Here is a 27,486-nt window from a genome sequence, read left to right on the forward strand (position 1 = left end):
GAACGAGATCATTTCAGACAAAAAAGTGCAACACCAGTGGGCTCTGATGTCCTCCTGGGACACGGGGCTCCTTGGGTCTTGTCCCCACGCACGAGGTGCAGAAGGCACAGCCCAAGGCAATGCATTCCCAGGCACCAAAGTATAAATGTGCTTCTCAAAACTCACTGTGGCTCATAAAGAGTGATGCTCCCATGCACCCATGGAGCCCAGCTTCAACCTACAGCCACCCACCCTGTTGCAGATGATATCTGCCATCCCCGTAGATTACCTGCACTCAGCCCAAGGGGCACAGGGAGAGGGATGGGTAACAGCAGAGGAAATGCAAACAAACGCCCTTAGGATGGCACCAGAGCTTGGTCACAGCAAGCAGATGTCCCGTTTGCACGGCCAGGAATGTAGCCCCGCTTTGGGGTTAGCCCCTCCTGTTCACAGCAGCCCTTACTGCCAGGTGCATCGCGGCAGCTGGGATGCTCCAGGCCAACAGCAGAAGCAGCACAGGGCTGTGAGTGCTGCCCGTGCATCCCAACCTGCCCAAGCCATCGGCTCACTGTTTTTTTCTTCTCCTTCTTGGAATGCAAATGCATGATCAATAAGTTGCCGAAATAGCAAGCTTGTCTCTGAATATATAAATGGCAAAAATTGATATGAATAAATCTGCAAGTAGCACACTGAGTGTGGCACATTTCATCAGAAAAAAGAACCCCGTGCTGGGCTCCTGCTTTCCGGGAGGTGGTGTCATTACACATAGCCAGGAACATCTGCAAACCCCCGTTCTCTTTGGTGCGAGCTGAATGGAAGCATGACCTCCTGTTCCTTGCCATGAACCTTGAGTTCACACTCATATTTTACATGTTACAGGAAGCCGCAGCTCACCCCAGGGGTGCGGCAAACAGAATCTCGTAAGCCAGATGCAACACTGCTTCTTAAGGCACCTGAAGGAGCTGTATTCTTCATTCAAAAGCTTACATACTAGTAGCTTAAGGTCACTTCAGCTTTTGTAAAGAGCGGGACAAAACCAGGAATGCTTATAGGGCTGGGCTGTCAGCAGGGTAGCAGAGGGATTACAAGGAACCTGTGACTCTGCCTCTTTCTGCCTTTACTGGTAGTTTTTTTGTGTGTGAACAAGTGCCATACAACAGATTGAGGCTGGTATAAAGGCCTGGGACTGTGCAAGAGCACCCCGCTGAGCCTCAGCTGTGCTTGCAATTAGCAATAGGCATGAAATGATTATTGTTGTGGTGGCTGATGGCAATCTGAAGTGACAAGTTTTATGGGGGAAGTTGTAGTGGGGATGTTCAGCAAGTTTCTGCAAACCATTAATCGAAGGCTGCGACACAGCGTAGTCAAAGCTATTTTGTGTCATTGCAAAGGTCTCAGAAGGATGCTGAAAGAATATTTTTCTGCTCTCAGTGCCTCGGAATGGAGTTTTTCTAGGTCAGGGATTCTTTACTGCCCTATTTAGTGTCAAAAATACCCATTTGCCTCAAATTAGCAGAAAGCTTGTAGTTAAGGGCTAGAGATTAGGCATACAAAATTACTCAGCAGGTGACTGCTGGGTGGATTTGGGGGTTGAGAAGTCTTTAAAACTGACTACGAGACATTATATACTTCTGACAAAAGAACATAGTAATCCTACCTGCTTGCTTTAACCACTGTTGTTTGTCTATTATTACGTGCTTTAATGCTCATAAGAGCAAAACTACTGGTGATACTACTCAATTACCATAGTAACTCTCCCCTATGACCTCTCATTTCAGTACTCGCTTTCCAACCAGAACCAATCCAAGCAGGGCAAATCTATTTAAAACTGTGTCACACACGGCACAAGGAAACCCCGAACGCCGCCTGGCTCCTCTCTTTGTCTGAGACATCGGCTTGTTTTGCCATGCTGAAAAGCAGCTTTGAAATGAAGCCTTGAATTCAAGGTGTTCCAAGGGTACGGCTAGGGGAGGAGAGAGCAACGCGTTGATGCTGGGTCTCATTTCCCAAAGGAAGACCAATTCTGCTCTCAAGGCAACTTGATCAGCCAGGGAAAAAAATATAGATTAGAAATTTCCAACTCCTTGTGCCTGATGTTTGCATCCATCCCATGGGCCAGCAGCTCGGCTGGCTTACAACTGACAGTCCATGACAGCTGACTGACCGTGTGCACCCACAGCCCAGGCTGCTCAGTGGCAGCAGTGGAAGGACCATGCATGTCCCCATGGGCTTGTGTGACTACTGGGGCATTCCTCTCCAACCTTCTTCAGTGGCTTTTTGGCTGTTGGTCCCACTCAGTCACTGCAATGCTAAAAACTTGGTGATGACAGCAAGCAAGAAGTGCAGAGACTCGCGGCCAACAGAATTTCCTACTCTTTTCTTTAAAAAAGAAGAGTTTCTGGAAAGCTACAACACACGCTGCCGTGAGGACAACCTGGGTTTGAGAACCTGCTCCAAAACCTGCTCTGATGCTGCTGGGACGGTAGCGATGGCTGGTCCAACACTCTGCCCTGTCCTAGCCCTGCACTAATGGTGTTGGAGAGGTGGTGCCACCAGCACAGCCCCATGCACATAGCTCTCGTCCTCCCATGTTGGCTCAGGGATGGCACAGATAGAACCCAGACCTGCCCACACAGCACTCTCTCTGTTACAGTTGTTCATAAACTTCTCTGTCCCATCCCTGGAGGTGTCCAAGGCCATGGATGGGGCCCTGGCAGCCAGCCCACGGCATGGGGTTGGAACCGGTGGGCTTTAAGGTCCCTTCCAACCCAAGCCATTCCATGATTTCCTCTACTAACAAAAATCATTCTCCGTGCATCACTGCATGCTGTTGGCAAGGGGTTCCCTGAACCCGCTCCTCCAGGTCAACATTTTGGCCACAATACCTCCTCTGGCACACAGAATGGAACCCATGCCTCAGAGCATCCTGGCTTTGAGGCCATGGGCAGCACCACAAACAAAGGGGTGACAGTGCTGCCATGCAGTTCCACCACGTTGTGCAAGACGAAGGCTTGGGGACCCTGCAGGATGCTGTGGGTGCAGCCAGGACCCCGGAGCAGTGGTGCTGGCACGGCACAGCCGTGGGGCCAGGAGCACACAGCCAACAGAAACCACGCAATGAGTTAATATCGCGGGCATTGATCAGCCAGTCTTACAATTAATGCTTCCAATAAAAAAAAAAAAAAGAAAAAAAAAAAAAAGCTCCCCCTTTTTATTCAACAGAATAAGAAATTAAACACTTGTGGGCTCATTCTAAAGAATGAATGAAATTGAATAAGCTACCTAGCACTTGAGATTCCCAGCGAGTGCTTGAATAGAGCAAACCTCCTGAGTTGAATGGATTGCCTTTTGGGACCAATTTGTCTCTTTTCACTCTTTATTCCTCCTTTTTTGCTGACAGATGTACAAAGGCGGAACTGCGCTGTGCAGCTTAGCTACATGCACCCACAGCAGCTGTCACTTTTGTCGAGCAAGTTAATCAAGCAAATGCCACCATATCCCACTTTCTATAAGGAACAACATGTTATAGACAGTAGTCTTGGGAGACGGGGAGGGAGAGAGACTTTATTTTAACTTTGAGGAGCTGGGATTTTTTTTTCCCCTCTGTGTTAAAAAAAAAAAAAAAAGGAAAAAAGGGGAAAAAGAAAAAAAGCAGCCAAACCCGGTAGCACAAGCTGACACTTCTGTTTCCCCGCAGAACAAATATTTAATATGATTTTAGCTCTAATTTGTACCGCAAGGAGGGCTGTCCGCTTTTAATTAAATTTAAGGGACTTAGGGGACGAGGTTAGAAAAGGAATGGAAGCTTTTTGTTTGCGTTAGCGCTTGTTGATAATCATATATTGATTGTCAATCGCTAAGCCAAAAAGATTAGTGTAGTAAATACTATTATCTGAATGCCACAAGTGAAGTGCTCGCTTCCCTTCCCCGCTACTCCCTTTGTGAGGCGGTTTGAATCACCGGTTGTTATTTATACATTTTCTTTGATAAAACCAACTTGTGTGGCTGATTTTTTTTAAGCCCTGCCTCATTAAGTGCATAATGGCATTTACGTGTGGGGCTCGCCGCTTTTTAGCCTTTCAGGCTTAAGCTGATATTCCTCTCTCACAACCGTGTTTCAAAACTTCTGATGTTCCCCAACAATTGGATACGCACCAATATTGTATGGATCAGATGCTCTCTCCCTATTGCCAAAGACCATGAAACAACAGAACAGGGGATCTGCAAAGAGGAACCCGAGTGCTCCCTTCCTGCTGCTCACCAGGCAGATCCTTGGGTTGCTTTTCCATCACACGGGATTCCTTACGTGCACACACTCTTTAGGTACGTGAAACCACACAGAAGGGTACATCTTTCCTACAGCTCTACAGAACACAAATGCAAAGCGCTGAGGGATCTCTGGGCAGCCCTCTTTTTGGTATCAGAAAGGTACTTTTCCCTTAAATTCATCGACCTTTTCTTTCAGAAGATCAATCTAAATTTTGGTAACAGACAGCCTTGTGCAAATTGAACTTCTCTGCACAGGTGAGAGTTTGGGATGTGAGAACCCCCCCAGGCCACATCCCCTGCTCTCACTGCGCTCAGTGGTATTGGGGCAGTTGGTCCCTATGGGAGCAATGACATCCTGATGCTCAGCCAAAGCTCTATTAATCCCTACATTCAATCCATAGAAACCTCAGTATCTTTTTTTTTTTTCTTTTTAAAATATCATTTCTCCTCTAAAAACCTCACGCCTGTGCCTGGGGTCCCCCCATCACAAGCACACTAAATAAGCAGCCATACATCTTTTCCAACCCTACTGACCCCCCTCTGTCCCAACACCCCTATGTGTCTCCATGACACCACTGCTGTGGGTGCAGGCGGTGTCCTCAGCACTGCAGTTCCCACTGCCTTTCTCTCTGTGCCCTATCCTTTAGCAGGGAGGTTTCACTCACACTGACGATGCAGCTATACGAGGGAGTTATTATTTGATTAATTAGTATTATTTAATAATGTCACAGTCCCAGCATTGCATAATAGGGTTAAGCTGCTAGCCAGAGCAACTCATCATCTGTCTAGGATGCAAATGGCATCACCGAATTACATTATTATTTTTTTTTCCTTTCTTCCCAAAAATAAACCACGCACACACACACACACACACACAGAAAGAAACACACTTTGCATGGTGTAAGAGCTCTGCCTTCAAACAGAGGGAAATTCAGAATGAAAGCAGAGCCGGGTGCCCCGATGTGCTGCATGCTTCTTGCAGTACAGATGGCACCTGTGCTCCCCCACTGCCTGCAGACACCCAGACTGGCACTGCCCCAGGGTGACCATGGGGCCAGGATCAGCCCTGTGGTGGTTTCTGAGGATGGGGCAGCTATATTTGGGTGCTCAGCACACAACTCCTAAATGAAAGAGCTTCTGCATGAAAGCTGCTAAAGCAACACACAACCACTTCTGTACCGATTGCCTGTTCTCAAACGCTTTTTTTTTTTTTAACCTCTAAAATATTCCCTGCTTATTTCCATTTTTTTTTTTTTTTTTTTCAAAAAAGAAATGAAGTTGACATGCTAAAATTTGAGTTCCTATATAAGGAAGCTGGGTATAACACCGTATCCACACAGTGCGCTGCTTTTTTCCTGTCCCGATCACAGGGCCTCGCTGATGCAATGTAATGTTGATCGATGAGGTGCAGCCCAACAATGCATGCTAAGGAATGTTTTAATTGCAATTTTTATTGGATTGAATTGGAAACCATCCCAAAGTGGGCTATGGGGAAGTGAAGCTGAGTCCACCACAGCCTACACACTCCCTGTGGCAGCTCTGGGACTTGCTTTTAGTGCTCCTCTTGCCCAACTCCTGTTGGGGCCACTCACTGCTAGGGGGGAGCACATATCCCACACCCCAGAACAAACGCTGCCCTCAAAGTGCTGCATGGATCAGGGCAGCACTGACCTTGGAGCAACAGAGCAATCAGGCTGCCTGCTTAGAATGATTAATGGAAAATCTCCTCTGGAAAAGAAATCAAATTAACTGTCTTCAACCAAATGTCTACTGGAACATGAAAAGCTGTTCTGATAAAGACATTTAGGAGGAAAAAAACCCTTATGAGCATGTAAAATCCAGTGACAGATCTAGGACTTATTTTATTAAGAGTCTCCCTAAAATAAATTAAACAGAGCCTACTTAAATGAACACTCCATGGGAGGACAAGAGCTGTCGGTGCAAAAAGACGCAAGGCCGCTCTCTGCACGTGCCCATAGAGTGCAGAGCAGGGGTGGGAATGGGATGGGACAGGACTCAGCTCCTGTCATCCAGGTGTAGGGGATGGAAAGGGATCCCAAAGGAAAGGGTGCATCCTCCAGCAAAGGGAATTTGTCCCTGCATGGATAATGGACATCACCATTATGTCCCTTTCTCTTCCAGTGGTGCAGGTGTGGATCCAAGGCAGTGTCCCGGGTTCTGCAGATCCACAGAGGACAAAAAGCACGTCTGGGGGTAGAGCTGCCCAACTGCCTTCATGGCACAACTCGTTCTTGGGGGAAAAAAGACAGGCAAAAAGCAATGCAGAAGAAACAGCTCAGTGGAGGCCATATCAGGACAGGAGTGGGAGAGAGTCTGTGCCCTAATGAGCAGTCTCGCTGCGTGGGAGGGAGCGGGATGCTGTCTGTCCTGGGGAACACACTGCGTGCAGCTGCAGGCAGCAATGGGATGAGAGCTGAGCCCTGCATCCGTTCTTCCCTGATCCTGCAACCCAAACTCCTATGAGTAATCTAACGCACCGCGAGTAGCGGCACTGACTCACGGCCTGACTGCTGGGTGCGAGATGGGGAGGGGAAGGGGGGTGAGGAGGGCTCTGTTCTGGCATTTGGTTGCACTGCGTAAGGCTGACTGGGAAGAAATGCCATGGTCCTGCAAGTGCTGCTCGAAGGAGCTGCCAGCATCCAAATGGGAACTGCGCATGCAAGCAGGAACCATGCTGGAGTCCAGAGCTCTGATATTAGGAAGACTCTCACAGTTCCCTGCATCCTTCCTGTTCACCACCCCTGGCACTCAGCAGCCAGCTCCCAGCAGACAGTGCTGAGCTGTGGCATCAGCCTGGTGCTACTGCTGCGCTCCTGACTGGAAAGGCAGCTGCTCTTCCCCAGGAGGTGTGACACCAGGACAGCACTGCTGCCTGCAGAACCAGAGAGCGGAACAAAGCTCTGCCCCTGCCTAAGCCCTGAGGATGGACGCTGGCCTGAGCCTGAGGCTGTTGCCCTGCTGGCCCTGCCTGGTGCTTTGCTGCTGCAGAGGACTTCTGCGACTGTCCCTTCTGCACTGTGCTGGGCACAGGGCAGAGTGAGGCCCAGACCCTGCTGATGGCACCCTGACACCAAGATAAGAAATCACCTTTGCCCTGTAGACACGGGGGGGCTCATGCTCAAGTTTCATGGAAAATGCTCTGTCTGGTGCCACAGACCTTCCAGGAAGCAGAACACGGTGACAGTGAAGTGGTAGAAGTGCCTCTGCACCGGGCAGCGCTGCTGCCTCCTGCATGGTATCACTACGTGATTAAGTGCTTACCAGACTTCTTGGTAAAGGCAACCTTCCTGATCTGATAACTGCCAAGGACAAGCCAAATACGCAGGGTCAATCCATGCACACTTAATCCCCAGAAGGCAGATTAAGTGTATAATTGACCCATATAATCCACGTATCATCTCCAGTGAAATGTTTTCCATGTCCGGTTTAGGCAGACGTGGGCCCATAAGAAAGCTATCAGAGGCACAGAATTACCATGGCAGTGGATTTCATCAAAGTCGGAGATGGCTTTTTAATCACTGATCTCAGGGACTGCTAGATTTAAGCAGATGAAGCGGCGCTAAGCATATCTGCCTTAATCCTTATCTTCTACTCAGGCTGGTGTCTTCAAGAAGTACAAGGAGGAAAAAAATAAATTAATTTTTTTTTTTTAGGTCCTTGCAATCTTAGGAGCTTCTCTTGGTGTTTTGATCTCTCATATCAAAAGCATGTTTTTGTTGGTGTTTTTTTTTTTTTTTTTTTTTTGTAAGATATTGCATTAATCATCAGAGAGAAAAATGCCATCTGCGCTATTTAGAGACTGCGGCGGGATGCTGGAAGTGGAGGATGGCGGGCGGCTCGCCGGCGCTTGGAGCCTTTTGTCTACATGATGCTCACCCGCGGCCGGGCAGGGAGTGCTCCTGTTCTGTGTCACAGCTGTGTGTACCAACTGATGAGGTTGGCACCCACACTGCCTACTTTTCAGTCCTTCACCCTCTGCAGCACATATATGCTGGCGGGTTGAAATCTGTGTTGTGCGTACCGGAGGGCGCACACACGTGCGTATGTATAAGCAACTTCCACTACAGCACAGCCCTTGCAAGCACGACTCCTGCTGCCTTCAGAGAAAACCGTGGGTGCACAAACTCTGATCCTACCGAACGCGAGAGCCCAAAGCCAAAGGGGAGCTGAATTCTGTGATTGGTCAAAGACTCCAAATCACCCTTAAACACTCCCATTCTGCAGCTCAGTCCCCATCTTCTGGGAAAAAGGATGCAGTTTTGGACTCTCCATCAGCACCAAACTGAGACTGAGATCTCTGTGCTGCCGCGAAGCATCGCAGCGGCTCAGTCCTAAAGCACACAGAACCTCAGGGAAGGGCTGCATGCCACAGTTCTATTCTTAAACTCCTCTGCTACCAGTGCTCTGTACCAACGGGGCCTTATTACAGTGTTTTAGCTTTAAATGTTATCAAATTAGTGAGCCAGGCCAAGTAAATAAGTCATGTTACTCTGCAGTAAACAGCACTGCCAAAAAGCTAGTTAGGTTTTGATTACCAGCAGAACTCCACGATCAATCTGTTCGTTCAATGATCCCAAGAATACAGATTTTTAAAATTAAGACGATGACTCTATTTTGGGGAAAAAAAAACAACCACCACCCAACCCTGACTAATTTGCAGAATGAAGAGGATTAATGCACAGACCACACAGAAATATTGCAATAATCTCCCACAAACAGCAATATCCCCCAAAGAGTACAGTCCTGTCCTGCAGTACAGAGGGAGTGGTGTAGGGAGAATTGGCTTTGGAGCTAAGAAATGGTATAAAATGCCCAAAGCCATGGATGAACCCAGCTTCTGTTGGGACATGGCACTCTGCAGCCTCTGCTATGGGGAAGAAACAAAGAGGGAAATGAAAGAAAACACTGGGCAGGGCTGCAGAGAGATGGGGCAATTTGGAACAACACAGGGCTGCAAATCCTACTGAGCGTGCAGGAGGCAACCTCACATCATGCAATGCTGCTCTTCCACTGCTCAAAGCCAAAAAAAAGACAGAAGTCTTTTTTTAATGGCACAAAAAAGCAACCAAACCCTGTACTGCAGTCAGAGGGGTTTACCTGCCACTGGCACCACACTGCTGCCTGGTGGCCCAAAGCAGGGCTCACCTGGTTGGAGTGAGCACTGAACTCATTGAGGAGACAGCCTCCAATGTGTTCATAATCTCATTGCTCAGAGGAACCCCCACACTAAGAGCATTGCTCCACAGCTGCACCAGAGGGAGCGAGCACAAAACCAGACCCAAATCCAATTCAGCACCACAAAGACCATTTGTGGCTTTCCTCTATCTTAAGAAAAAGACAGCTCACACCTACCACTGCTCTGGGAAACACAACCAGCAGAGCCTGAGGACCATTTGTTTGTGCTGGGCTCTGTGCTGTGTCCCCTCCCTTTGTGACAACCTCAGCCCCTCAGCACATCGCGTGGGTACAACACACAGCACCACGTCCCACCTTGAGGTTACCACCCTCCAAAGGGAGCAAGGAGACTTGTGGGAAGCAGGGAAGAACGGAAAGATTTTGCACTTCTTGCTTCCCACCAAGGTAGCTGCTCTTTTTTTTGTTGTCACTGTTAATTTGTTTAAAACACGGCTTGGTAAAACTAAGTACGAACGGATCAAACTGAAATCAATATTTGTGCTAATTACAGCTTTTGGAAAATTGGAAATAATGGCCCAAAGGGTATAAACACACCAACTGTGAATCACAGGGAAACGATGAGGGAAAAGGCAGTGTGGGCATTGAAAAGAACAGTCCAGATGAGCTCTGGAAATCTAACTGCTCGTGGAATGCAATTCCCCACAAGCGAGCAGTGCACTCGCAGGCCTGCTGCAGATGGAAGCGACAGGCTTTTGTTTTTGTGGTTTGTTTTTTTCCTCCCCGTGCCTGCTCGATGGGCTGTGCTCTGTGCGGGGCCAGCAGCAGCGGCGTGCTCCGTGCATGAATGAGGCGCTCTCAGTGGATATGGGTCATGCTAGTAGATGTACACAGTAAGATTATTTGACTCTAATTCATGCCACTTGATATAATGTGATAAAACATTTGACATGAGAGATAAGTTCCATTTTAATCTGGGAGGGGACGGGGGAAAGAAAGAGGGGGAATTAAGAAGGAGGAAGAGGTTTCCAAGGGAAAGAAAATGCGCAGAAAGAGAGATATTGAGTAAAGGAGGAGGTTGGCTGGAAGGAAAGCAGCTTTCCCTACACACTGAGGAAGCAAACGAGCGAGTAGAGAAAGCAAGTCAGATTGTTACAGTGCCAGAGCCGGGAGCTGGAGATGGCACTGCTGAGAGGAGGGAGGAGAGGGGAACAGAAGCTGCTTCGAACAGAAATCGCTGTATGGACAAATACCCTAGAAGAGACTGAGACACTAAGGCTACAGGCTGGCCATTAGCAGAAAACCTTTGCTCTAGAACAAGGACAGAAAGGCTGTAACACAACAGTAGCAGCAGAAACATACATCAGTTAACATGCATCCAAAATCAAAACAAATGGGCATCACAGGTCACTGTTCTCTCACAGGCCAATGCATTTATCCCGTGCAATAAAGAAAAACACTTGAACAACTGGGTCAGCCTGTTGCCACACTGCTGAGACTATGGAAAATGTGTCTGAACCTGATCTCTGGTGCCAGGCACCATATCATGGAGCTCCAAATGTCCACTCCCAACCAGCAGTGTGCTGGTTTCCTTTTTAAATGAAAATTTCGTACACACAATTTGCTGCCAGTTTAGGGGAGCTCATCAGTGACAGACACTGTGAGTTGTGCACAGGAGATAGATGGTCCTCAGTAAATGAGCTCCAATTTTCAAGCTGAGAACAATGACCGAAATGTGCCATTACAGAGAGATTCTCCACAAGCTTAAATATAGTCAGGGCTCTCTTAGAAGATGCTGTTCCCTTGAAATCCAGGCACAGACAGACCAAGACACAGTACACTAGAGTAGAGATTTAAAGCAGGCAGAGAGCAGATACGAGCCTTAGTCAGAAAGAAAGGAAGGATTTATTTATTTTTTAAAGCTATAACCAATAAATTTTCTCAAAATGTGACTTATCCTCCTGTCTTATTTTGTCACATTTTGGGTCTCTCCTGCTTGGTGTCCAAGGAGGAGAAGGCATTTACTTACATCAAATAACCTTTCTATATACATCTCCTCATTGACCTTATCACGCAGGACATCCTGAGAGTGGCGGACAAATGTCACATAGGCATCAGCAACATCCATCCCTGGCTTCTGCATGGGGAGAGAAGAGAGAGAGAGAAAACCATGAATACATCAGGAGCAGCTCCTCTGCATACCCTCAGCACTGCCTCTCTCCCTCCATCTTTCTCCTGCAATTCACCCCTTCCTTACCTGCTGTGATGGGGACGGGGACAGTGTGCCCATGCCCAGCACAGAGCCATGCAATGACACCAGACAGGGATGAGAGCATTTCCCTAAGGAAAATGGGAACTGATACCGTTGAAGGGGAAAATACTTTAAAAAAATAATAATCCTGAGTTCACATTGCTTGATATATTGAAATCCAACTTACCTCAAAGGAAAGCCATTAAAATACTGTAACACGACTCATTACAAGAGCTGCCACAAAATCTTAAATTTCCATGGCACATTGCAAGTTTGTTAATAACTAGTGTCATTAGTTTCCATTACTGTGATTTACCTCAGATCACAGAGTATCATTTCTCTGCAAGATACGATTGTCAGCCGCTGCAAATTGAAGTTAGTTAACACATCTGTGTAATTTCCAGGGTGAAAATGAGGACAGTTTGGAAAGCAGTAGGAAAGGAGTTTTTTAATACAAAGCAAACAATTATCAAGCGAAGGGCCAGCGCTCAGCCCTTGGGAAGCTAGTAACATTTCTTAACACCTACTGAAACAATGACAAGGTATTAATTTGAAAAACAATGAGGACAAACAAACGTGGCAGTAGTCAAGTGTTACACTTTCAAGCAATTTTCAGCAGGCTGATCGTGCAAGGTGGCACCGAAGGCATTGCTTTGTGTTGGGCAATAATAGCAGTGCCTGTCGAGCTAGATCTAACTGGTGGGTATCTGCTCAACCACGCCATTTCTCCTCTTTCCCCTACAACAGGGACCTGAAGCAGCACGGCCGTGCTGGCTGGCGGTGGGCTGGGAGTTGTGTGGGGCTGGCTGCTGATTTCGTCAGAACCAATGTAAACATTCAAGTGAGCAAGTGGGAGAGAACAGCCATCGGTGTGGGAGAGACCACATGGGCTTGACATCATCTCCTATGTTGGGTGCCCCGAAAGAACAGTTCTGTGCTCAGACTCATGGTGACTAATATTAAAATGCGCTTGACTGACAAGGAGTGTCAAATAAAGAACCTCCACACTTGCTAGGACATGAAAAATGAATTCTGTGCCCCTCTGTATGGGATCTGCTGAGTCACGGCCTGAACCTGCGATTGATCACCTGAGGTGAGCAATGAGTCAGCCCTGGGAGCAGAGGTGAAGGCAATTCACCTGTGCTGCTGGAAGGGGTGGAGCCTGGCTGCACCTCTCCTAGACCCATTTAAGAGCTGACTACCAGTGGGGAAGGATCTCTTCTGGAGACCCGCTCTGCTGGAGTTTCATAAGCGAGCCCAGGATATGGGTAAGTGTCCTATCTTTTCTGCTTTGGTGTAATAACTACGTATAACTATAACAGCTGTACGTTCATTGATTGTACACCCTCCCTCCAAAGCTCTCAGTAACTTGTTTCTACTGCTCAAAGAGAACAAGATGCAGATCTCTGTGCTGGGATATCTTAAAGCAAACAAGAGCTCTTGGTGTTCCAGAGCTTGTCCTCTCCATGCTGGACTACATGTGCAGTAACTTCACTGGAAAAGTCTATCTATCTCAGGAGAAATAGTGCAAAAGATGCAGCCTGAGATGCCCAATAAATTTGTCACATTGTCATATGAGAACATGCAGCCCAATTGCATCCACGAGATGCCTGCCCACTACATATGCAGGCCACCAAACTCAATGAGGCACTCCTGATGTCCACTGACCAGACAGACTGAATGCAGGATTTGTGTGCTACATTAAGGACTCATCTTTTTCATTTGTAATCACCTCTCTGCCTATAACGTAACAGTGACCTCCTATTCCATCCAACGTTCACAAATGACATTTCAACTTCATTTAACTGTATGTTTCTGGCAAGTAAGTGCTCCAAGAACACTAAGGTCTCTCTGCTTTATGAATCAAGGTCTAATTCAAGCCGAACGACATATAATTTTTCTGTACCAATTACAGAAAAAAAGGAAAAAATTATTTTCATTAACAATTTCCCAAACACATGTTGCTAGTTCACCATTTTCCAAAAGTAATAATAAAGTCTTTTTTTTTTTTTTTTTTTCTAAAAGAGAGAAATAAACCAACAATTAGAAGAACAAAAATAAAATAGATTAGCTAATGTGTTAGACGTGTGTTGGCTCAGTTCTAACATGTCTGGACCTTTTTGTTTGGAAATTGTTCTGTATTTGCACAAGTCCAAATGAAGAATTAACAGAATGCACCGCTCCTGTTTTTATTTTCAACTTTTTTTGTGTGTGTGTGATTTAAGCCAATTGTGTAATGGTGGTACCTCTTTGACACCATCTGCAAAGGAGTGCCTGAAAAGCCTCAGAGGTCTCTGTAAGAAGGTAAGTGGACATTCTTTCCAGTTCAAATGTTAGAAGTGTGAGGGCCAATGGTTCAACCTTGGCTGTTAATGTGTAACGTGGGTTGCTACACATGCCATAAAACAAAGCACAATGCAAATTACTATACAAGTGGTTTAAATTGTGCTTACGGGTACATCCACGTATTTGGAAGCAGCCTTCACCTGTAAAGGAAACCAGAACAAAATCACCATCAGTATGCTTTCGGGCTTTTCCTTTGAGCAGCTGCAGAAGCTCTGTGGGCAGAGACTCAGGACAATAGTGTTGAGTAGGGGAGAAAGGATAACAAACAGTATGTTTCCCACCTAAAATAATAGGTGGGAAGAGTGGTGTTTTTGTCACTGTTTGGGACTCGTACCTTCACTGCTCTACAGGCTCTAATAGCAACAGATGAGTGTGGGCGTTGTGCTTCTCCCTTCTCTCCTTAAGCGAGCAGAAGATGGGGTTCACCAGGACACACTGTTATTGTCCTGGGGTGGCCTCATTCCACATTCAGCATCATGTATCACTCTGAGCAGTGACTGTCCCCATGGGAGCAGTGCCCAAGGGTGCAGGGGTGGCCCCAGTGAGCACTGCATCTCTTTGCACAGCCATAGGCTCCAACACGAGCACTGTGCCCATGTGCATCCCACCTTGCACCACCTGGGGTGCTTTGGCATCAGGACAGCACACTCGCATCATGCACCAGAACAGCACCCCGAAGCCTCTCAGCCTCCTAGCCACTGTCAGCAGCATGATGACCAATGACCTTTTTTCTGCCCTTTTTAAAGATGCTATTTTCTGGAGAGTACTGCAGAGAGGATCCTGCACTCTGAGGTGTTTTTGTGAGCCTTTCAGACCCCAAATGTGGCTGCCTGTTGCCCAGTACACGTGGCAGGGTGGCCCTGAAGGCCAGGTCCAACTTTTCCAACTGAGCAGCTCCCAGCTGGCCAGAGAGACCCTTTCGTGAATGCAGCATAAGGCACCGTGTCTAGAAAGTGTCTAGCTGGGATTTTCCACAACGCTTCTGCTTTTAATTAGGGTAAGCATTGCCGGCCATCTTTGTTTGGGTGTAAAAGCTCACCTGCTTTTAAATATTTCTAAAGCTACCATTAAAACAGCCTAAATATAACATGCACACAGTTGCATCTTGGGATGAATAAATTATGTGTCCCGAATGAGAGAATGAATGTATGTGTGAGACAGAATGTGAGAGTGGGTGGAAGTACTCATATGGTGTGTGTGGGGGGTGCATAATTAAGCACAATGAGGCGATACAAAAGACCAGACTGGTGGTAATTGCTGAGGTGAACGCTGCAAGCACTCGCAGTGCCCGGGCAGCAGGTGCAGGGAGGGCAGGAGGGGCTATGGGGCCATCCCCAGTGCTGGCTCCTGGGGGCAGAGAAGGCTGGAGGAGTACGGGGCAAGTCCCAGCCATGTGTTGCCAAGCAAGTGGCAAAACAGGGAGCTGGTAGAGTCACCATCCCTGGAGGTTTTCAAGAAATGGGTAGATGTGGCACTAGGGATATGGTTTAGTGGACATGGTGGTGATGGGTTGGTGGTTGGACTATCTGATCTCAGAGGTCTTTTCCAACCTTAATGATGCTACGATTCTCTAAAACTTCTGCCAAGCACTGGCTCCCTGCAAAGAGGCAATGCTTATCTCACTCACAGGTATCCCTGATCCCAGCAGCTGCCTGGGCACCTTGCCCCAGAGCTGCATTTATCCCCACTGCTCCCTCCTGGGGCAGCCAAGGGAAACCTGAATCTGAGTGCTGCTGGGCCCAGCCCAGTGCCAGCGCCTCTCCTTCCCTCAAGCCAAAAGGCAGCGAGAATAGCTCAGGCAGCTTCCTGCCATCCCCCCCTCCACCCACAACAAAACTGAGCTTCTTCTCCTGCCCACTCCCCTTTAATCAGAATAATTACTTGTTTTTCTTTAAACTCAGATTTGGCTACATTCAGTGAGATTTCCAAACTGCCGGATGTTGTGTGATTTTTGCTAGGCTGCCGTTTTTCACAAATGATGTGACTTTGCCATGAAACGTCTCAGTTTACCATACAATTTTTGTGCAGAACAAAAATAAGATCTTTTACTTCTGTCTCCCTCGGGTAACATGCAGTCTTTAGTTTTAATTACCGTAGGTGTAATTCTCCGCCTACGGAGGCCATCCAGATTAAAGGGAATTTTAGCAGCTGTCATTCCTGTGACTCAGTGGAGCTTCACATGCAGACACCCAACCAGAGCCTGGGCTGCTGCTGAGATGCACTTGAATGTGGCAACAAACAGAAATAAAATTAAAAAAAAAAAAAGTCTGGCCAAATTTAGAAGGGTATTTTCCTCTCAAAGTGCTCTGCAAGGGGAAGTGGCTAGTGAGAATTTATTAGGACAACAGATGCATTAATTTTATCTCAAATTTCGAGGCAAGAATTGGAAATGAGGAGAGCCTACTAGGTGATAAAACTGTCTGTCACAAGACCCCTGGTTACATGCCACTTGCCGAGAGCCTGGAAAACACGCGCTGAAAGAAGTCGGGAGAAGGGGGTGGGAGACTAATGCTTCCTAGATCTCAGTGGCTTGGACCATAACACTTTGTTGTATTTGTTCAGACAGGGAAAACGTGGGAGGTGGTGCAAGCATGCTGTAACAAGAGAGAATTTCTGTATTTAGCTCTGGAAAAACTAAACACGGAGAGTTGCAGGGAGTGGTGCTGCTCAGCACAGGCTTCTCAAGCACAGTGCTGAAGAGGTCAAGGCTGTCCCTCAGCCTCTCCTTGCCCAGCACACCCAGCAAACACTGGGACCAAGTGAGAGACATTCCCTGCCTAGCTAGAAGCCCCCTGCTCCTCTGCAGTGCCTCTTACTCCTTGCTGAGACCCGGGGGAGACGTTATGGCTCTCCACAACTCCCTGAAAGGAGGTCAAGGAGAGGTGGGGATCAGCCTCTTCTCCCACGTAACTGACAGGATGCGAGGTGATGGCCTTCAGTTGTGCCAGGGGATGTTCCAGATGGATATTAGGAAAAAAATTATTCTCAGAAAGAGTGGTGAGACATTGGAACAGTCTGCCCAGGGAGGTGGTGGACTCACAATATAGATCCCATAGACCTGGAGGTCTATGAGAATTTCAGTGCAACTTTCCAAGCAACCCCACATACATGCATTCATATGCACTCTCTTTTGCGAGCCCAGATGAGAGAAGCCAAGTGCTCTTGTAAATTCTGTAGCTACACACTTTCAAATGACCTTTGGAAATCACCTACTATGTGTTTGCCTTAAAAAGCTGTCCAAAATCCTTTCTGGAATGCAGTTCAGATTGCTAAATCCTTGAGGACACTGTGGCCAGTTTTGACTGGATTTTTGTCCAGTACGTTTCTAGTAAACACCTAATGTGATGAGCTGTGGATTGCTTCTGCAGTGCTGGGAAGAAACATGACATCAGAGGCACCTAATCCATAACATTATGGTTGGTTAGGGTATTTTCCCCTCTCTTTTCTAGAAAGAAAAATGGCACTCCCTAGATCTCCTTTATTTAGTTCCTTAAAATGCTGTTATGGCTAGAAGAATGAAAGGAACACACCTGTCATGTAAGGTGGCAATGAAGCAACTTCTTTAACTAGGGAACTTGGATTTACAGTGCAGCTTCATGTGCTTCCTCAACAGAATGGACTCCACCAACCTGAATGATAACTGATCATACAATATGATGACCAGTACTTCTCAGGTATCCAAGTACTGAGCACAATGTTTGTCTGCTCATGTGAGGATTTCTGTGTCCAAATATTGCAGAATGGCACAATTATAATGTAGCTGATTTAGTCCTGGGAGAGCAGGAGATTACAACTCAGGAAAAAAAAAACAACAAAGAAAGGAAGATATTGTCTGTACTTACAGTAAATGACAGGAAAGAAGAAAACAAAGTTCCTTCATCGTATCTAGACAGTTTGGCCAAGACTCCTTCCAAAATGGTGACAAACTACGAACACAAAAAACACGGTGATTATTTTCAATAATTGAACAAGGGTGTACAAATCAGCTTTGGCTTCAGAGAAGGCAGTGGAGCTCTCAGCATTGCCAAAGGGATGGACAATGTGGCCTCACACATGAGGCCATGGGACGTGGGGATGGGATGTGGGTGCAGCGTGGCATGTGGCAACCAGCACAGCCTCTCCCAGGGAAGAAGCTGGTGGTCCTTCCTCCAGTACACAGTGTCAAGCATGCAGCTAGATGGCTGTTCTTGTGGAAGAATCCAACTGGCATATGTTTAAAGGTCTTCACTGTATAATAGGGATGACTTGTTCTCAGAAAGTTTGAAACTACAGGAAAAAACACCCTGCCATCTTCCTCCCTACCTCCCAGCACCCCGTGTGTTAGCACGGCATACCAGACCTACACAACACTCCTTGGGAAATGCTGGCAGCCGATCTAGAGGAGCTGAGTCTGATAAAAAACACAATTTCCAAACAATGAAACCTGACATTTGGGAATGCATTTCCCACTACTGTTGCCTGTAAATGACTTTCTTAGGAAAGCATATGGTGATTTTGGGTCCCTATGGTGATCATAGGGGCAGTGACCACCCTGAGTGACACCCAACGTCTACGCAGCAGTGCTACCCAACTGCATGGGCTGATGCTGGTACCCCACAGATAGAAATTCCATTCTTTAAAACCACTTCTGGGCTAGTATGCCAGTTCTGCTAACAGTGTAATGCATCTCATGCAGTTCCTAATCATCAAAGAGTCACCATGAAAGGGTGGGGAGATTTATGATCTTTCCTGTGAAAAACAAGAAGCCAATTCAACATCTTAATGTGTCATATTTTAATGGAAACACATATTAAAAAGCAATGTTAGCAGTGAATCACTTCACCTGAAGCTGAAGGTTACCTTTGCCACTAGGAGTGTTATCATTTCTTTGACAGTTTCCTCAATTAGTTCATCTATTTTTGAATGGTACTGGTGCTAAAGAAAAATAAAAGGAAAGGTGGAGGAAAGTATTAGCATTGATCACAGGCAAGAGCTTTATGGTCATCAGTCTCTTCCTGTGGCAACTACAACACTGCAGCAGTATTAGCCTGAAGAACTATGCAGCTGATTATCATGTGCTCTACTACAGTGGCCTGTGATTATTTACACATAGAGACCTTGAATCCAGCAAATCCTCCACCAGTTTATGAAGTATGGGCAACCCTTCCCTTCTCTGCATGGCCACAGCTCCAGGAGCCTCAGCCACACAAGGGAGGGGAGGCTTTGCCATGACTGGGAGTTTTCAATGGGCTGAACCACTGAGGTACTTCAGCAAGGCACTCAAAGGAGTGTGGTGTGTCAGGTTCAGCAGGTACGAAGTTAAAACAAAGCACTTGTCCAAATGCTATGCTCAGTGACTCTAGAACAGATTTTAAAGAAACACAGCAAATGGAGACCAATTTTTTTTTCTCATGCAAAAGATGGCAGCAAGTGCAGAGCTCTTTGCATTAGCAGCCCTGCAGCTCACCTCAGCACTGGTGACCGCAGCCGCTGCTCGCAGCAGCTCTGTGTCTGTCTGCAGCCCAATTTCTGCACATGCCAAACCTTCCTCAGCTTGGGAGCTCTGCTGCAATCAGCTGCAATATGGCTAGAATAGGTACTAGAATACAGTCTTCTACTAATTTAGAAAAGACCTGTTTCCAATACAAGATTTAATTAGTGAAAACATACAGTATATTCTTATTTTCAATGGACTGAGAAAATGCTGATTATGACTGCTTTCCAACACAAAACATTTGATTTTTCAGTCAAACATTTCAAGCATTGGTGCTAGTCACTATATTCATTACCACTTGGCATTAATATTGTTTTAAAATGTTAACATCAAATCACATTGAAAGAGACAAATCTGCTTTAAATACTAATCAGACTTTGGGAACGAAGACTGTGAGGGCTTTACAAATGCTAGACGCTGGTCTCAATGTCTGTCAGCAGTCTGAACTGCTCTACTGTTTCTTTTTTTTTTCTTTCTGTGACAACAACATATTAACACGGGAATGTAGAATGAAGAAGTCAGACACACTTACCCACTCTTTAGCAAACTTTTCAGATGGTTGGGGACAGAAATAAAGAGAAAAGTGCAAAAGACAGGAAAAAGAAAATATGAAGATAAATAAAAACCAAATTAAAAAAAAAAAACACAACACAACAAAGGACCTCTTAAATGTGGTTATGATAACAGCATCATGCACAGCAACAGAAACAATTAGCAGGGAAAACAAAACGTGAGCAAAACCTTCCACTGAAATGTCAGAGATTCCTGCCTGTAATATTTGCAGCAAGTACAACAGGACATGAACTATCTGCTGACAGTTCCCTATGGGCTCACCAACAGCAGGACAGGGGTCCCACCTAAACATAAACCAACAAGCAGTGTTTGCATTTGGAGATTCCATTTCAATTTCATGCCATACACGAGGCCTTTGTAGCAATCACAATTACCTATGATTGATGTCTTTAATATAGTTAGGCCTTATCAGCCTGCAGGTGGACCTGGCACAGCTGACACAGCTGGAGACCTGGCTGTAGGTTGAGAGGGACTGGTAAGAGCTGGATATGGGTGAGAGCTGCTGATGTCCTCAGCACACAAGGCGAGGACTTGCTAAAGAAGATGCTATAGGAGCTGAGTGTGTATTGGGGTTGTCTTCCTCACTATGTTTTCCTTCTGTATTTTGTGTGTATGTGGAAGACTTTTGGCTGACTCCTCAGGGAGGAAACCGCAGGTGGTCAGATTGGGGAGGTGAGGAGGAGACAAAGAAAAGAACAAGGACAGCCAGAGGGCTGCCAGGGCTCTGAGGATGGAGGAGAAATGAAGGAGGTGTGGAAGAGGGCTGGTGGAGGCAGGGCTCAGCACCAAAGTGGTCAGATGAAATGTGATGGCACCAGCCTGCACTTCTCCATCCCCAGAAGAGGATGCTTAAAAAGCAAATAAGAGCACTGATGGAATAAAAATGCAGCTCTGATAGCCAGAGAGGGCCCTAGGCAAACACTGAGGCAGTGTCCAAAGGGCTCTGACCACACCTTCCCATTAGGACACAAAATCAGGGGCAGCCCCTGTGCTGGCAACTGAAAAGTGATGCCCAGAGCAGCATTCAGAGATAGGCTGGCTCCTAAACCAGCCTTCCTAACAACATTTCCCTCTGCACTACCTAGGAAAATGCCTGAGGTTAAAGATCACCCAACTGGTTTGCTTTGCTCAGTGCAGCCACTGCTGCTGGCAGAGTTCATTGAGGCTTCCTATTAGCTCCATTATTACAATCCGTAATCAGTGCACTACAATGATTCAACTTGACTTTATGTGATGAGTATCTTGCCTTGTCATGTAACAGATTGTGTGTACGTTGTATTTCTCTAAGGACCATCTGACCTTAGATATTAAATAGAAACATACTAGACCAACTGAGAAACATTTAATACATACATTTATCCCCTTAGATGTATTAAAAATTCAGAGGAAAAATAAATATTTAAGATGGTAAAGTATGTTTACCAAATGTTTTAACAGCTGCCTTTAGAGACAAGGAAATGGAAATGAAATGATGGGTGTTTGTTTCACAGGGTAATGCTCTCAAAATGCATTGAAGTATCTGATAAAGTGAGCAGAACTGAAGGTGGGCTTCAGAGAAAGGACACAGGGTGGGAGGGAGCCCCAGAATGAGGGCAGAAAGTGCACCAAGTCTGCCTGCCCATGTACAGTGCTGACAAGGAAAAATCAGAAGGCTATATCCAAAATCTCCCTAAAAACCCTAAAAAGTCTGTTCCATCATTACCACTGGGACTGGAAGAGCAGCGGTGCCCTTTGTCCAAAAGCAGAGCTCTGTTCCTTAACCTTGACCCCTCCCTTGTACAAGCATCTCGACTTGCAGCTTCAGGAAGGGGAGGCAGGGGTAGCCAAATGAAAAGCAAACTGATGGGGTGTAGAAACACACATTAAAAGGAAGAAAAGAAAAAGGGAGAGTGTATTGCAGCCCTACATGGTAACTTATGCACTGATCATTTACATCTGCTTTGCAGGTCTCTTAGTTCTGCTGTTAAAACCTCTTACCCTTGCAAGAGCAGCTTGCCACAGGCTCAGTGCTGCTATGCCCAACACATCCTGCAGCAGTTCAGGCAAATCTGCAACCACTGAGCATCACATGTGAGCAGGGGAAGATGCAGAGATGCTACAAATGGAGGCAGTTGTGCCATGCAAACACTTCACCTGAAGATTTTATGAATGCAAGGAGCTTGCATTCAAGCTACTGGAATTAGCTTGATCTCCAAAATGTCCCCATTAACAACTCAAGTCATTAAAAACCCAGAAATCCAGGATCACCAAGCTTGCTGACTACAGCCTGTATTCAAGGAAGTCACAATGAACTTTCAGTCTACTTATGTAAGTTATTATTTCTTTTTTCATTCAAGAGTCTCGGCAACAACTTGGCACTGCTGTTTTCCATGTGCTTGTGTCCAGAAAACAGTCATACACAGAAGTCTGTTGCTGATACCTGGCTCCAAAATGGGGTTAATCATTTAATACATATGGTCATCTCACATTAAGCAAGCTTCAGAGGTACCTTATGCACACCACAGTCTTTGCAAAAAATCATTCCTAAGTGACTGGGATTCTGAGTGTATATATTTATCAGATTTATCTGAGAGCAACGCCCTGCATATTCATCTGCACACTGTATATGGAAGGCTAAATTCACAACTGATAACACATCTCTGAACCCAGCACAACAGGAGATAGGAAATTTCATTACGTTGCCTTTAAAAGCTGTGAAAAGAAGAACCTGCATTTTTACCTCCTGGCCCATTTCCATGCTGCAAAGCTTTGTTGACTGAGCTTTGGCATCTACCATGACATTAAACATGGTGCATATTGATTGAGGGACTCGGAAATCTGTTGATCGGCTGGTTTTCTGCAGTTTTACTTCAAATGCAATCCTGGTTCTGTTAAGGAAAGCAGAAAAAGATGCTTCAGTTTCTTTTTAAAATACTGAAGCTAGTAACAATGTGAAACACAAGGCTTAGAAGAGTTCAACAAAACAGAAAGCTGAGTGCTATGGGAGCGTTACAGCACAATCGTTACAAATGTGCTTTTACTAAAAGTGATTTTCCAGTTTAAAAAGAAACACACTCCCCAGAATACACACTATTTATAAAGTGTGCAACGGTTTCAGAGACACTATGACTTTCTCATGCTTGATAAACAGTGTGATGATGCTACAAGCAGCAGTGTCAACGTACACCTATCATTTGGATGCATTAGCTGCTTTACAACCACAAATAGCAAGCCTGGTGCATTCAAGGAAGCTACTATTGCCTGATGGTATCTACTACAAAAAATGGGAACTTCTTCATTGCTTCACTGAAAGTACACTGTTGGATCATTGTGGTTTTGGGTCTGCATGACTTTCTTTGCTTGCCAAAACTTCCTAAGTGTCTCAAAGTTCATCCAACTGATCTCCTTGAGAACAGAATCATAGAATCATAGAATGCCCTGGTTTGAAAAGGACCTCAAAGATCACCCAGTTTCAACCCCTCTGCTATATGCAGGGTTGCCAACCACCAGACCAGGTTGCCTAGAGCCACATCCAGCCTGGCCTTGAAAGCCTCCAGGGATGGGGCATCCACAACCTCCTTGGGCAACCTGCTCCAGTGCATCACTGCCCTCTGGGTGAAAAACTTCCTCCTAATATCTAACCTAAACCTCCCCTGTCTCAGTTAACACGCACAGTTATGTACAGATGAACATACATGAGCCCACACAGAGCTTTTTGGAAGCAAAGACTACAGAATTTAATCTGTGCTGTGTCTGAAAATACCAAGCTGTGTGTGACCAGCATCAGGAAGCCCCGCAGTACGGTGGGCACTGCATCACGTTTCTCTTGAGCCCCTCAGCAGATTCCAGAGGTACTTCACGAATCTAATCTAGCACAGAACAATTATCACATCAGACAGAATCTGCCAACAAATTAACATAGAAGCTTCTGTTTAGAAATAACAAATAATATCATCTGCAGCTCAGGAATAACTCCAATCTTGAAAGATCCCCCAAGGTTTACGCAAATGAAAACTAATTTACAAATGTGAAACTCCTGTTCTTGGGATCGGATCTGAACTGGTATGAAGGTCCTGCTGCCTGGATGTATTAGCAGAAGAGCCCTGCCTTGCAAGGGCTGCTTTCCTAACAGCCCCGAAATACAACCGAGCGTGGAAGGCGGGGTGGCTCCTCCATGGCATTCAACAGTTCAGAGACAGACGCGAAGAAAAATGTTGTGTCAAACTGAAATTGCTAAAGAAACCTTAGCCAGGCCCTGTTTGCAGGTGATATAAATAGGGAAAGCAGCATATTGGTTTACATCAGCAGTGGCATTTGAACTGATTTAATTACCAGTGCCAGATTTAGCCTGGACTCGGGGACTAGAATCTTGATAATTACTGAAAGGACCAAAAGTGACTGGGATTTTCCATCTCTTCGCAGAGATGAGCATATTCCTACTTACTTAGGCTCAGAACCATTATATATAGTCATACCATTACAAGATGGGCCAGGTTTTCGCAGAGGGGCAACTTATTTGTAGAAGGGTTGGAGCAATTGGGAAAAAGCCAGCTCTCAGGCACAAAAATCCTTCCTCGGATGTACCTGGAAATGCGCTTATTTTTCCCAGTTATCTCAGCCAAGGTCACCTGATCTTATTTCTGCAGATCATCATGGCTACAACTGCACTGCAGATGCAGCAAAGTTGCCCATTGTATCATGAATCATAGAATGGCTTGGGTTGGAAACGACCTCTGATGCCATCTAGTTCTAATCCTGCATCACGGGCAGGGCTGCCAACAAGTGGGCACCAGATCTGGCTGCCCAGGACCACATCCAACCTGGCCTTGAACACCTCCTGGGATGGGGCAAAGTCCAGTTTCTAAAGGAGCAGAGCCCAGGAACTGCCCTGTGCTGGCTCCAGCAGAGCATCTGCTGCTTACAGGAACAAACAACGCTGCATTCATTCTTAAATAACACCCTGACAACCTAAGATTGGCTTTCATGCCAGCCAAAGGACTAAAACCAGCTGCTGCAATGCAAGGTGACTTGCTCAAATCAAAAGACACCACGGCCACCTCAATGTTTTCAGAAGGGTGAGAGCAGGCCTCGAGCTGCCTGTTGCCAGCAGGCGAGCCTCCTGCCTGCATCTCAGGGACCAACCATGCCTTCTCCTATGGTGACGTTGGATATCCAGACTGTGAGAACGTGTGAACAACAAACCCCATGCTCACGCTTGCAGAGTGGCCAGGCAACTGCGGTACAGAACAGCCACATCACACATTGCATCTATTATTAGCAGTACCAGCTGGATTTGGCACTCGTTTTGCCTTTGGTCTGTCTCTTTGTCTATTAATTTTTGCGCGATGGAATGCAAAGTTCATTTCTTCCTCCTGCCTAATCAGCTCTGACACCAAATGAACATAAATTACTGTGGGAAGTTTGACAATTTAACGGTAACATTTTGTTTTCAGAATGACAGCTGCCTGTGTGTTTGAAAGTTTTTAAAGAAACCTCTCTCTTTTGGAAGATCTGCAGGTGAGCATCCTGCAACATGCTGATGATACACTGGCTTTATTCTTTCAACAGCAGATGTGAAGCCTGTGTGCCAAGCTACACTATCACCCTTTTAGGAACCACTTTGTCTTTTTTCTTTTCTTTCTTTTTTCTTGTTATTCCCCATGGATCTGTGTTTTCTAGCTGGGATCTTACTTGGGGCTATGCCTTTAGCACTCAGTCCTGCTGACACCAAACTGCACTGACAAAGACTCAACCTCTCACGAGGTGCCAACAAGTTAACAGCCCGTAAAGCTTGAGACTGTGGGTGGTTCACTGCCTTACTGCCTTCTTGTGAATACAGAATCACAGAATAATTAAGGTTGGAAAAGACCACTAAGATCATCCATTCCAACGATCAACTCATCACTGCCATATGAATACACACTCTCCAGAGTCTCAACAAGACGACGTGCTTGTGGAGCCCACAGCTCACAGCAGTGGGTACCTCTGTGCTCAGCTGGTGCTGGGCAGAGGTGAGCTGGGGCCATGAGTAAAGCACTGATAGTGAGACAAAACCAAGTGTTGCTCCCTGTGAGCTCCCGTTAGCTCGTGTGCACACATACCTCTTCACACAGGACTCGATCATGTCACTCGCCATAAGCTTCAAGCGCTGCTCCAAGTGTTTCCCAAACTCCTCCTCAGGCCAGTGCAAATCCCGGATGAAGGTCTGTAGTGCATCCAGTTTCCAGAACAGATCTTCTGAGGTGCCTGATCCATTGCTGGCAGGGCAAAAGGAAAACAAAAGTCATAGGTGGCATCAGGCTCTCCGTAACCTGATGTGGAGACCATTCCTGCAACAGGTGTGGAGCAGACAGTAGTTTCATACACAGGACAACGCTGGCAATCTCCACCATCAGGATTTTGAGTTTTACCATACAGTTGCCTAATCTACCTTGCTGTCATAACTCACAAAACTCTCCAGACCAGATGAGTGAGACAACACCGAGTCACACATATTAACAGGAAGAATGTGTGTATGGTAAAATTCAGCCTTAGTTAATAACCACATTAACGTATGCGATTATTAAGAATTAAGGCCAGAAACTGTGGTAGAAAATCCTCGGTCAATAATAACTACCATACCGGAATGTATGCAGTTATTAAGATGTGGGGTCTCATGCAATCCTCCCCCCTCCAAACCGCATCTTTAGGTGGCCTCCTCCCGCCCGCTGAGGGCCCGGCTCCGGGGAAGGGGCAGTGCTAACAAGTGGTGCGCGAGGACACGCGTTAGCTCTTAACAGCTGGAACAAAACGGGGGTAAGTCCATTGAGCTGAGGGCACTGGGCATCTCATAGCCAGGACTTTTGGCTGGATTGACTGCTGCACCTCTCCACAGATCCGCCTCTTGCAAAGGCATCTACAGGACAACAGATTTTCCTTTTTTCTTTTTTTTTTTCTCTCTTTTTTTTTTTTTTAATTTCTTTTGCAACATCTTTGGCCTGTCACAAAACTCTAAATTTCTCTCCATAGCTTGTATTCTCGAACCCACACCCTTGCCCAGATGGAAGTCTTTGGTCCTGCAGCTACACCGGCTCTTTTCACAGTATAATTATATCTCCCAACCCTCCACTGACAGAACAAAAATATAGAACTCGATGGTGCTCTGTTTGTGCAGAGAAATTTATGCATCCATAGCCCTTCTCCCTCCCTCTCTCCATCTCCCTCACTTTTTTCAGAACAATTACCAAGGGAGCTTCAAGAGTTTTGACCCCCTCCTCGCATACCACTAATGCTAACACAGTAATTTATAAGATATTTAGCACACCATGCATCACCACTTGTGCCGACATCATCTATAGAAACAGATGAGGGAGGGTGTTTCTATTGTGACAGATGCCAGCTGCATTGAGTTAATGCCAGAGGAAATCGGAGCCAATGCATACGTGGCTACCACCAGTGAAAACCATGGTCCCAACATGCCGGG

At 46.2% G+C, this 27,486-nt stretch overlaps 1 protein-coding gene across 9 annotated transcripts in view; it reads right to left on the minus strand.

Annotated features, from left to right (window-relative positions):
* Positions 1-27,486, minus strand: part of CADPS (calcium dependent secretion activator) — a 174,218-nt gene that overhangs the window by 3,890 nt on the left and 142,842 nt on the right. For all 9 annotated transcript variants that reach the window (XM_090148361.1, XM_090148364.1, XM_090148363.1 and 6 more), the window contains 6 exons: positions 26,126-26,281; positions 22,765-22,912; positions 18,839-18,913; positions 17,842-17,925; positions 14,107-14,139; positions 11,432-11,539 (listed from right to left, as the gene is read on the minus strand). In XM_090148361.1, coding sequence (XP_090004487.1) covers positions 11,432-11,539; positions 14,107-14,139; positions 17,842-17,925; positions 18,839-18,913; positions 22,765-22,912; positions 26,126-26,281 — 604 coding nt within the window. The remainder of the gene's footprint in view (positions 1-11,431; positions 11,540-14,106; positions 14,140-17,841; positions 17,926-18,838; positions 18,914-22,764; positions 22,913-26,125; positions 26,282-27,486) is intronic.

The sequence above is a fragment of the Phasianus colchicus genome, chromosome 11 (genome assembly GCF_987193195.1).
Source record: "Phasianus colchicus chromosome 11, bPhaCol1.hap1.1, whole genome shotgun sequence".
In the NCBI taxonomy this organism is placed as follows: Eukaryota; Metazoa; Chordata; class Aves; order Galliformes; family Phasianidae; genus Phasianus; species Phasianus colchicus.